The sequence below is a fragment of the Protopterus annectens genome, chromosome 8.part0, assembly GCF_019279795.1.
Source record: "Protopterus annectens isolate FY-2018-M chromosome 8.part0, PAN1.0, whole genome shotgun sequence".
Taxonomy (NCBI): Eukaryota; Metazoa; Chordata; order Ceratodontiformes; family Protopteridae; genus Protopterus; species Protopterus annectens.
This window is the reverse complement of record NC_056741.1, coordinates 1,893,606,474-1,893,619,855: the sequence shown is the minus strand read 5'-3', so window position 1 is coordinate 1,893,619,855 and position 13,382 is coordinate 1,893,606,474. Positions and strand designations below refer to the sequence as shown.

At 38.0% G+C, this 13,382-nt stretch overlaps 1 protein-coding gene across 1 annotated transcript in view; it reads left to right on the top strand.

Moving 5' to 3' along the window:
• SLC9A5 (solute carrier family 9 member A5) overlaps positions 1 to 13,382 on the top strand; it is a 2,700,532-nt gene that overhangs the window by 1,094,244 nt on the left and 1,592,906 nt on the right. The window contains exon 3 of the mRNA XM_044081386.1: positions 4,124 to 4,287. Within this exon, the coding sequence (XP_043937321.1) occupies positions 4,124 to 4,287 (164 nt within the window). The remainder of the gene's footprint in view (positions 1 to 4,123; positions 4,288 to 13,382) is intronic.

Genomic DNA, 13,382 nt, shown 5'->3' with positions numbered 1-13,382 from the left:
ATTACCATATGCATTAAGTCTGAAGATCTTGTTAGAAACTGGATGAGTAAAATATTTATCACAACAAACGAAATTACAGAAAGTACATCTGCCACATTTAGAGGTACCATTTTTAATTGGTCGTGTCTTCCTCGATATGTGTGTTTCACATACTGTAGTTTTAGAAATGATTAGATAATGCGCAGTGAATATATGTATTTGATTGCAAATCTGCATGTCTATGTCCATGTATATCACTGTGTTTCGGTGTCTGAGTCTATGTGCATGTGTATGTAAATAAAAAGCTAGGAAGTAGCACTTGTCATTTCAGTACTGATATCACTGGAGTGCTAACATCATGGTTTGAATTTTGTCAGACAGAGCCCGGAATACACATTGTAACAACATATTGCTATTTTGCAGTAATTAGTGCTAAACGCCAGAACTGTATCTCTGTGGAGCTCTGACATGAGCTGATGGTCTGCCTGGAGCTGTAGCATTTTGCATTGCACTTTACAGCAAGGAGAAGTCACATGGATGCATTAACAAAGGAGGGCTAATACTGAAACTGCTGGCTGATTTTAGCTATGATTTTGACAGTTGTACAACTTCATATTGAACAGCAGTAATTCAAAGTTTTACAGAATATTGGTGATATAGTTCAGTGACAGGATTATGGAGCTGGAATGAACCTTTACACAAGCATGATTTTATAAAAAGTCTGTGTAGTCCAGTCTTGCCTTTTTGTTGGTATGCTTTAGGCAGTATTATCAGCCTACTGTTTCTGTGGTTTAACAAATCAAGGTTAAGTATTTCTAAAGGCCATTTGCTAAATAAGCTTTAAGATTGCTCTACAATCAAAATATCACTTATACAATGTGCTTTTATAAACATGCTGATAGTATGATGTTGAAGCCTGTACCTGCAAATGAACTGTAATGTGAGATACCCATTAGAAATAAGAAGTCACAAATATCCATTGGAAACTAACACGATGCCTATCCTTTATACTTAAGGAAGTCTGCAAAAACATGACTCTTTGCTTGCTTTTTGCACTTTCTTGGAGTCTACCTTCCTCTGTAACTTGACTCTTCATGTTGAATTTATGACGGTTTGTTATGACAACACAGCAAAGTGCTACCAATGATATCACAGCTGTAGTATGTGATCTCCAGTAGGGAATAAACAAAAGAAGAATCCAGAGTCAAATTCAGTTGCAGATGTACTAAATAATAGGTTCATAGGTTCATAGGTTCATGCTAGGCTATCTGCCCAAGGGCATTTATAAGCCTAGCCCAGAGTTTTGTGGCATTCGCCACCCCTTTAGTTTGGAGGATACTATGCCCATTATTTTGCTGTGCCTCTGTCAAGCATTGACACTGAGATAATCCCTGGGGTATATCTGCGATCTCCCTTCCATTGGTCAAGATTTCTCTTGAACAAAGCCAGCGAGGTGCTCTGCCTCACCTGTACCGGGATTTTGTTCCACAGCATAGGGAGTCTCTGGGTGATGAATCTGTCCCTCCAGCACGTCCTATTAATAACCGTGTCAAGGTTTAAGTCTCCCGCCCTTGTAGTTCTGAGGGATCTAGATTTTTTGAGGTGAAGCATGTTCATCAATTCTGGGTTGGACATGGCCTTGTATGTCAGGCACAGGTCACCTCTGAGCAGATGGTAAGCGACTGAATAGAGCTGAAGTTCCTTCAGTCGGGCAGCATAGGACATATTTTTGAGACCCTTTATCCTTTTGGTGAGGAACTTTTGGGGCCTTGCATGCATGACAAATAAGCACACTTGAATGGGAATGTATGTTGAACTAGGTGTAAAGGAGTATTCAAAGTTTAGACTATGTCTCCAACCCTTTTATTAGGCTGCTATGAATCTTTTCTGTTTAGTATGCAGAGAATGCCAGGTAAATGCAGCCTGTCATTTGTGTGACCTACAATGACTTCTGTGAGCATGAATAGACTATAACAACAGAAGACAAATGATCACATGCTAAACTCTGTATACATGAGCACACTGCCCTCTAGTGATTGTTTTGCATGTATAAATAACCTGCACTCCTTAGTAGTACAACCACACAGCCAGTATTGACTGATGTCTGGTGTTGAATCAAGAGAGAGTTTTATTTCATTTAGTTATTTATTTTATTGCTTTGGACTGGTACTAGATCTCTAAAGAAGTCTGAAAAATAGTAACTTCTGTTTTAGAAGGCGGGAGTAACAGAAACATATTCTGATCATTATCACAGTGTGTTAAGTAATGGGTGTACAGTATAATGAAATGTTCATGAATCTGTGGTTTAATGTCATTCTTTTATCTTCATATGCAAAAAGAGGCATTTTGGTGCCAATTAGAATACATCCACACCCACACACGTATCATATGCAGCTGCTAATTAACTTCACTGGTTTTATGATGAGAAAGCTCTATTAAAAAAAGTAAGACCAAATGCTAAAACAATTTCTTCATATTTATTTTACACCAAATCATTATCAGTTGTTAATAACTTTCCCTCCAATGAAAATTTGCATAATTTGTTATGCAGTAACATAAAGTAGCAGTTGAAACCTTATTTTATAGGTATGCTTAAGGTGCAGTTTTGAAACATGATTGTAGCTTTGATTTGGCCTGAAAAAATTAGATGCACACTCAGAATTACTGCATCCTGTTTTACCCTAGATGTTCAAAATACCTCAAGTCCATGCAGTATCGTCTTGTTATGACTTTAATGCATAGCAGCAGGAGATAGTTCTAAAATTCTGTTCAGTGGGAGATTTAACAATTGTGAAGTATGAAAATGCATGTTGTTAGGGCTTGTTTAGTCACCATGCTATTCATAAGGTGCGCTGTAAAGATAGTGCATTGAAAGTGTAGTACTGAAACTGTTTTAATTCTGTGCTGTATTCCCCATAGTCAGCCAGGATTGCTTTTTTGCAGCAGAACCTAAATCTGTTCAACCATTGTGCAGTAGGAACATGCTATATTTCACACTGTACCTGCTATACTCCAGCCAGTCCCCTTTCCCATCACCCTGTGATTCTCAAACCTCCGTCTATTAATGGCTTTCTCATTCCTCATAATTCCCAGTGTTCTTGACACTAGCCAGTAGCATATCTAGGGTGGGGCGAGAGGGGCATCTACCCCAGTCACAGAGTGCTCTGAGGGGGGGGGTGCTCGATCAGGTGATCCCAATCACTCTTTAATGCATGATCAGCTTTTAAAAGCTGGTATTGCATTTGTGGTCAGTCCTGAGTGCTGTAGCTCTCTCTTTGTGGTCTAAACTATATTAACTGCTTGCTGCAGTTTAAGAGTAAAAAAAAAAAAACTTTTTTTTTCTTTTTTTAACTAAAACCTGAGTGCTGTATCACTCTGTGACATCAGAGTATAAACTGTAGCAATTGTTTGCTACATTTATAGCAAACAGTCCGCTACAGGTTAAAAGAAAATTAAAAAAAAATATATGTTAAAAAAGGGTTGGCGGCAGGGCACAAAAATGGGGCCTGAATGGCTAGGGGTAGGGTGCTGGTTTATAGTACTGGCCCAGGGCACTACTTGAACCAGCTACACTTCTGACACACAGAGGTAGATGAGAGCCAAGGATTATAAGATTTTTTTTAGCTGTTTTTCCCAAATGTTCCTTCTACCCTAACTGATCTGACAACATGTGTTATATCTGCTGTGCAGTCCTTCATGAGCTGCCACCCACCAGAGCCCCTGATACAGGAGCTGTGCTTCTGGATCTTCTGTGGCACAAGTCAGCCAGCTCCCTTCTCCAAGATGGGTAAGCCAGCATTGATGCTGTCTTTAGTCCCTGCCTGCCTTGGAGTACCCCTGCTGGTTCTTGTACTAAGTCTATTGAGGTGCTGTCAGGGTAAAAACCTTTATAGTATGGAAGCAGTCCTTAGTATTGTTGACTGTACAGCAATGGAAGCATATACAAGTACACTAAGCAATGGCTGACGTTCTCCTGTAAGCATGTTTGGAACAACCTACTTGGTGACCATATAAGTTATCAGATGTAGGGAAATTTACTTTAAATGAAAATTACTTAACCTTCTGAGTATTTCTTTAAAAAAAGTGTAATAATGGAATTCTTCTTCATTGCTCAAACCATGTTAAGCATTTTTCTTCTCTTCAGATGAGAAACTGGAGGCAGGACTGTTGGATTTTTTACTCTTCGGAAGTCTTATCTCTGCAGTGGACCCTGTGGCAGTACTAGCTGTGTTTGAAGAAGTTCATGTGAATGAAACACTCTTCATTATTGTGTTTGGCGAGTCTCTGCTTAATGACGCTGTCACTGTGGTGAGTGCAACTTATTTCCTCCATGTTTGTTCATGGTAAAAGTAAGATTTTTTTTGTATTAGTGCTTCCTGACCACAATAGGGCAGCGATCAAAAAATAAAAAAAATTCAGGCCTGCTGGGTTGCCCAGATACTAATGAAACAAATGTGGAATAGACTACATAGATATACAATTCACAGACCTAAAAATACATGGAGTACAAAGACAATATAAGAAAATGCTATGCACTAACTGCATCAGTTTATGATTTCAGGTTTAAGTAGCAGAGGTGTCAGAAAAAATTACAAGGGGAGAAGAATCTGATGTAAATAACTTTTCAGAGCAATCAAAAGAAAAAAACAGAAGCCCCTGTATAATGCCAGTTTGTCTAATATGTAACAGGGAAAGTATTGGTAGTTTCTAGGTCCATCTGTTGCTACAATGACTGTAATTCCACTTGATGAGAGACCGTATAAATAGAGCATTTTACTCTGACATTATGTAATTTAAAATATATTAAAATAGCCAGCTCCATTTTACAAAGAATAAAACCCTGACTGCTACCCAGATTGACTTTGGTTAAATGAGCAACCCAGGCAAAGAAAGAGTTGGGGAGATATGAGTAGCTGATGCCAGCACACCTATCCTGCAAGGAGGGATAGCAGTTTGTTCCTCTGCAAGACTGACATCTGGCAGAAGTCACTGGTTCCAGCAAGTGCAAAGGGCTAGACACAATCACCCACTAAGCAGTATATACTCACTGAAGTTGTCATTGGGTATGTGCCAAAATGTGTATGGATAATGGGGAACTGCACTATAGAAGTTTCACTTTGGCTTCTAGGAGAGATGTGCATAAGGGATTGCAAAACCCTGGTAATTTTCTGACGGTAGCAGCTGCAAACCAACTTTCACCTATAGGGAATAAATGAGTCCGTTAGGTTAAGGGAGGACTTTTTTCAGCAGGGAATTCATAAAAAAATATATAGAAATGCTTTAAAATATAATTTTGAGAGGATTCCTGTGGGGTGGGGGTGGGGGAGAAAAAGAGGCATATGCAGAAATAGCCACCTGTGGATTTGGCTTTCAGAAAAGACAATTTACTCTGACCCTTCCTCAATCCAGATGAACTTTATTACATAAAACTGAATACTTTAGAGATTCCATGGCCCTTTTATATCTGTGAAAGTCCATGTCCCTTTGATATCTATGAAACTTGTTCAGCATTATCCATATACACATTTTTTCTGCCAGTGACAATATCCCCATATTTGTGCTGGCAAGTCACCTACAGAAATGTAGCTGGGGGAAGGGGCAGGATTCTGATAGGCTAGCAGCACAGTTTTCTTGCTCTGCTCCTCTGTTTCTGTTTCTGACAGGACATTTTCTTTTTATAATTTCCTAAACCATTTTTAAACAAGATCAGTTACCTGATACTACATAGAAGTATATTATCTAAAACATTTCTAAATGTTTGATTTTTTTCCTGCCAAATTATTAATTTGAAAGGCCTGTACCAGAAGCTGTGAAATGAGTCATTCAAAGACAATCTCTCAGGACTTGCCTTTAAAGAAAGAACTCCAATCTGTTCTTTCTAACATACAAGAACTTTCTTTAAAAATGGATAGAATGGCTAACAAACCTGACAGCTTTAAAGAAAAATGTACCAAACAGATGAACAGGTTGGCATAAATGGGAGCAAAAGATGCTCTCATAGCCATACCACGAACCTGCCAGTATGGTTTCCCATGAAAATAAAAAACATTTTTTGACAACAGGTGTTCAGTTATTCAGTTATTCAGTAAGAAATTGTGTAGTATCCTTCAACCTAGACCTAACAATGGGTAGCAAAGGTTGCAAATATTCTGGTAGGAAGGCAGATAAAGGTTAATTTAATGATCCCCTACCAGATACTATTGGCCGTCCTGGAGGGCTAGTAGGGTGTTTATGTATCTTTGGTAGTAGGTATAAATACTGAGGCACGGGATCTGAAACCTTCAGTTGTCTGCAAACTTTCTGACTAATTATGCCTTCCTCTGTTGCTAGGTCTAGAAAGGAATCAATTTCTTTTTTTAAAATTCGGAGTTGGATCATCTACCATGTGTATATAGTATCGGGGATCAGACAGTTGTTTTTCAGCCTCTGCCACACAATTTCTTAATATTATTCAGGACACACAACTGGAACCAACTTGGTATCTATGTACACTAGATGTAACCTCCCTATACATTAGTATACCGCAGTGGGCAGGTCTACAGGCTATTCAGTTCTGGCTTGACAAATCACAACTATACACTCCTGGGTTCAATACACTTCTTATATGTTTAACTGAACAAACTGAAAAATGTTTTTTTATTTTCATGGGAAACCATACTGGCAGGTTCGTGGTACGGCTATGGGAGCATCTTTTGCTCCCATTTATGCCGACCTGTTTATGGGTTTTTTTGGAGGAACAGTTAATATATGATGACAATCATAATATATTTTTGGACCAGCTTGATATTTGGAGACGATATCTGGACAATTGTTGGATGGTGTGGCGGGGGGATCAGCAATATGTGCATGAATTTATACAATACCTTAATGAGAATAAGTGGGGTATTCAGTTTACATTTCACATTGAATATCAACAAATAACATTTTTGGATGTCATCATAACCAGACAGGAGGATCATACACTGGAATCACAAGTATACAGAAAATTTCCAGAATATAACACCTTGTTACATGCCTCCAGCTAGCATCCTTGTCACATCATCAGCAATATTCCTAAGTCTCAATATCTGTGTATCAAACGTATTTGTTCCTCCCAACAAACTCTTAAAGCCTGCCAAGATGATTTAACTAACAGGCTACTTACCAGAGGATATCATCAGGATCCTATCATTCGAACATTACATCAGGTTGATCAAATAGACAGGTGCCAAGTGTTACAATACAGGGATAGAACTATTCAGGCTGAAAATCATATTCCGCAACCAATTAGGCTAGTTACTACTTTTGGGACCAATACCAATAGATTTAAAAACATCATAAATAACCATTGGGATATTTTGTTAGCCCAGGACAAATTGAGTGAACTGCTCATCCCCAGATGTCTATTTTTCTATTGTAGAGGTAGAACTATCAACTCATATCTAACTCATTACAAACATTACAGTCCATCTATCAGCCAACAAAGAACCCTATTTGGAGATATAGTATCAGGATGTGTTTCTTGTGGTCATTATAGTGTTTGCACACACGTATCTCAAACTAAGGAATTTACTAGCTGTAATACATCCAAAATTTATGAAATAAGATGCTTTGGAAATTGCAGCAGTGATTGGATTGTTTATTTGGCCACTTGTTTTTGTTCTTCATTTTATGTTGGACAAACATCCAGACCCTTCAGATATAGAATCAGTGAACATTTAAGTGAAATAAGAAATAAAAGGGTTTCCAATGCCCTCTATAAACATACTATAACACATAAAACTGCTAAATTCACTTTTATCATAATAGACAAAATTCATATGAATAGGTTATGTAAAGCTGGATGGCATAATTTACTAAACTAAAAAGAATCTGCTTGGATTATTAGGTTAGGTGCTCTATTTAAACCAGGCTTAAATGAGTTGTTAGTTCTGGTCTGAACCAATTGATGGATTATTTCAATTAAGTGATCAGGTTTTTGATATATATATATATATATATATATATATATAAGCAGCTGTAAGCGGGTTTGCCCTAATGAATGTTTTTTGATGCACTGAAGAAGGCTATAACGTTTTATCCGAAACCGGTTTGCTTTGATTGTATTCATGGGATTTTCCACAATAAAGTTCTAATATATTTTTTCATCTTTCCCTTGTGCTGGATATTTTTTGTACCCTTGAAAGAGCCTTAAAGTAGCTGGCTTTGGAGTGTCTGGTGGCAGTGTAACTACCTTACAGTCTGGGCAGAAAGGGCATAGCTAATAAATCTGTGTCAGCCTTTCCCAGGTGTGTGTGTGTGTGTGTGTGTGTGTGTGTGTGTGTGTGTGTGTGTGTGTGTGTGTGTGTGTGTGTGTGTGTGTGTGTGTGTGTGTGTGTGTATGTACAAATCAAATCTCCAAGACTGTGTGTGTTAGCTGCTTGAAGTAAAATCATGAAGCACTGGTTTCACAGAAAGACTGGTAGAGGACTAGGCTTGGACACTTGGCTGAGGACTGAACTCTATAGCTGTGCCAGTGGAGAGCCTTAATGGGGACCTGGAGGGAGAGAGAGAGAAACCCAGACCCCACACTGAGTTTGCTGCCTGTGTGCTGTTAAAGGAAATTGTGCTTGATGCAGAGAGCTGCATCTGGAAATATTGGGAGTATCCATTTTTATTCAAAGTGAACATCCCTCTCCAGTGTCAGTGGTGAGGATTCAGGCTCCTTGATTATGGGCTCAGAGTGGGGACATCACACAAGTTTTGATATATAATTGTATGTGCAAGTTCTCACAAACAGACAAAGATTTTTTAGAGAACTTTATTTGTTCTTTGAAATATCATATGTGTCTGCCATAAAATTCAAGCATGTATAGTCCTGTAGTCAGACTTGAGTTTAAATAGTTAACTAGCTAGTCACATTATTAATAATATATACTAGCATATTAGTAATATAGCATGATTGTTATAAACAATGTTATATGTGTTGTCTTTTATCTATGTTAATCTGTTTTTCTCAGAACTGAAAGAAATTATTGGATTTATTAAAGTAGTATATAGGCTCTTACGAATAGAATAGAACCAAATGACTACAAGATCTGCTATATTTTAGTTTATATGTTTTATAGCAAACAAGTGAGTGTTTATAATCTGAATATTATGTATATACTAACACATTTTAGTTTTGTTAAATATTTTAGACTTTTCATATATCATAACTTTAGAAGTAGTAGAGTCTTGCTAGATACTTATTTGTGGGTAGGTGGTAGTGTTTGAATAAGATTGCTATTCAAACTAGGTGGGGGCAAGAAAGAACAGCGCATGTATAGTAGTTTACAAATTAATTATTTTTTTTTGGTGTCTACTATTCTTGATATAAAGTTTACACCTCAATCATCTTATATCTATGAGTAAGCAGTTCACTATATATAATAATAGTTTTTCAGTACCATATTATTTACAAATGTATGAGAGTGTTATATGTAATACTTATTTATTTTTTCCCTTTTTGGTAGCATGGCCAACTTGAAATGCATATCAATTAATATAACCAGATTAAATAATGGTTGTAAAAGGGGTAGTTTTTTTTAAATATTTAATTCCTAAGTTATCTTTTTACAGAAAACCCATTTAATATTTTTTTTTATTCTCTTCTCTCCCCTACAGCTCTCATGTTTCTCCCTTTGTTATATTATAGGGATTGACCACTAGAGGGCAGCATAGAAACTAGGTTTTAACCAGGTACTTACCTGTATCTTATTCCACCTTTACCCATCCACACTATATCTGTTACTCTTTATTCATCTCACCCTCTTCATCTCTAGTAAGTCCTTTACCTCCTTGCATACCCCACTTTGAACCTACCTTCCACTTTCTCTGTTTTCTTCACTACCTGCCTACTTCCTTTCCTTCTTGCTCTACTCACTCTGTTCACTCTGCGGGCTCACTCGCTCCCCTACCCTACTCCCAATTCCCACCCCCAGTGCATCTAGCCTTATACCTCTCTAACCACTCCCACTTCTCCATTATCCAATCCCATCCCACATCTCATTAAAGGTATTCCCATCATACTACATCACTCCTCCCACTTAATTACATACCTCACCTATTCACTCTACCTTCAACTTCTTCAGCACAATACCTATTTCACCCATATCAACTTACCTCAAACTCCTACTCCTGTTCTCAATTCTTCCTTTCCTTTTCCTTCCCTATATCCTAACTGCTTATGAACATCTTAGCTACTATAAGTTCCACCAGCTCACTAAACAAACATCCCTACCAGCTTTATCAGCCACCCTTACACACATCAACATAGCATCTACAACCAAATATCTCCTCCCAAAGTATCATAGTTATCCATATTACCTATAAACACTACCAAGTCAAGAGAACACATAACATATTGGATCTTTCTCTAATTCACACAGACTACACCTACACCTCCTACTGGATGGTGACATTCATCCCAATCCTAGCCCTACCAATAATAGTCCTGCTAACCCAGTTAGACCCTCTCCCTCTTCCTTTCATACCCCTTACAAGGTCTCCTAACTCCATTTTCATAGCTCACTTAAATATACGAAGTGTAAATAATAAAGTGCCTCACCTTCATGCCCTACTGTATGTACATGACTTTGACATTCTATGCCTAATGGAAACATGGGTAAACCAGTAACCCAAGACTATGAAATCACCCCTCCAGGATATAGTATTTTAAGAGTGGATCGCCTTAACGAGAAGGGTGGGGGCATAGCCTTAATATACAAAGCAGGGCTCTAATTTACACTACTTGATACTCACCCACCATCTGATACCAATACTGAAATTCTTATCACTAAGCTACAACTAAATACTTGTAAGTCCATCTACATTATATGCTCATATCTTCCTTCAGGTAATAACATCACCTCCCTAGAAAATATTGTTAGCTGGCTTTCCACTAACTATCCACAAGAAACTATACTGCTAGGCGACTTTAATATAGACTGGAATACCTGTAATTTCAATAACCCAACTAACCACATAAACCTACATGGCTTCTCCCAAACTATCACCTCACACATTCGAATCCATAAACCTACCAACAAAGAAACCATCCTAGATTGGATTCTAATAAATACTCAGTCCCCAACATATATGGCAGGCATCCTGCCAGATGACATTAGTGATCATTCACTAACTTATATAAATCGACAAAAGAGTAATATTCCCAGACATTCAACTTTTAGAACTACTCGCTCCAATAAATATTTTAACCCTGAACACTTCCTAAATGAACTGAGTGTATGCAACTGGTCACCCTTAAAATACCTCCAACTAGAGGAAGCAGTGGCATACTTCAATTCTAAGTTCCTAAAAGTCTTGGACTACCATGCCCCTTCTTGTACTCTTAGGAACAGTACCAAAACTGTTCCATGGCTTACAAAGGAAACTAAGCAAAAAATTCTACTAAGAAACAAATTTTGGGCCAAATGGCATACTTCCAAACACCCATCTGATCATTTAAAATTTAAACAACTTAGAAATTCTACTAAAGCATCAGTACTATTGGACAAAAAAAACTTCTACTTTCAACTTCAACAGACCAATCAACAAAGACAACAGAAATTTTGGTCAGGTATCAATAGACTCCTTCATCCAGGCAACTCTAAGACACCAACCCCATTTGGAATTTCCTAAGAGACTCCCAAACAAATTGCTGATTCCTTTAAGATCTTCTTTACTGAAGCTATCCAGTCACTTGCTAACTCTCTATCTCCTGTATCCTCTAATCTGCCCTCCTCCTCAACTAACTCACCACTTACTTTCCAACTACAACTTGTGCCTACATTCCTCATCTGTACCCTTCTTCAAAAACTCAAACCCTCTACCCCCTCTGCTGACCTCTTACCTGCTAAATATCTGCAAATAGTAGCTAAAGTTATTGCTTACCCCATCTCTATCCTAATAAATAGAACCATAACAGAAGGTACCATCCCATCCATCACATATAATCCCCCTACACAAAGGTGGCAACTCAGCAGAACTTTCTAACTTTTGTCCAATTGCCCTACTCTCTCCCATAGCTAAAATCATAAAAAAAATGCATCCACCATAAACTGTTAGACCACCTTCTCCAAAATAGCCTATTAGCTAGCTCTCAGCATGGTTTTAGACCTTTCCATAGCACCACTATTGCCCTCCTATAAATTTCTGACCACATTATCAAAAAACATAACAATAACATCCTGTCCTCTGCTATCTTTATTGATCTTTCAAAACTATTCGACATGGTTAACCATCAGCTACTGTTGAATTTTCTTAAGTCCCTCTCACTTGATACTCAAGCACTACAGTGGTTCAAGTCCTACTTCGATAACAGGCAACAGGCAGTGCTTTGGAATAACACTCTATCCTCCCACCTTCCTGTCACCCTTTGTGTACCCCAAGTTTCTATTTTGGGCCCTCTTCTATTCTCCATCTTTATAAATGATCTATCTATTAGTATCCCCCAAGCTATATCCATACAATATGCATACGACTCCACATTAATACCCTCGGCTACAGGGCCATCTGAACTGCAGTCCCTCACCCAGAATGTGTTTGAGCTAGTAGAAGAATGTTTTTTACAGCACTGTCTCCTCCTTAACCCTAAAAAGACTAAACTGTTGCTGTTTACTCCTACATAAACGTCCACCCCCTTTGACTTCACTATCAAATCTAAAACTGGCGCAGTTATATCTCCTGACACTACCACCAGACTCTTAGGAGCAACTATTGACCACAACCTTAACTATGATACTCATATCAACACCACAATAAAATCAGTTAACTGAAAACTAGGCTCCCTCTATAAAATTAAACCCTTCCTTACTCCCATAACTAGAACTACTATTGCCCACACCCACCTTATCTCAACTCTTTTTTATGCCTCTCCTATATATACAAATCTGTCTAAAAGCAACCTTAACAAGCTGGCAATCTCCTACAATGATACTGCCAGATTTGCTACCGGCTCCCCTTTTAGAACCCACCACTGCCAAAATCTGAATCAACTGAGTTGGCTGGAACTGCATAATCAAATTATATTTCACCAACTGATTATTACCCACAAACCCTTTATCATCCATGTAACACACCAGTTCTCATGAGTCTAATCAGCCCATATAAAAATCTTACAAACCAACGCTCAGCAAATAAACTACTGGTATCTAGACAAAAACCCAACAATAAAGCAGGAAATTCCCTTTCTCTAGCACTGTGGAAAAAAGCTGGAACCAAGTTCCTGGTGAACTTACGTGTCTTTCTTCAACTACACTATTCAAAAAGAAACTCAAATTATACCTTACAACCCACTGGCTATGTCCCTGTACTAACTCTGACTAAGATTTTCTCTTCCTGTTATCCTAGGCTATAGCATCAATTTACTACTCACTTTATAGCCACTTTAAGACCACTACCTT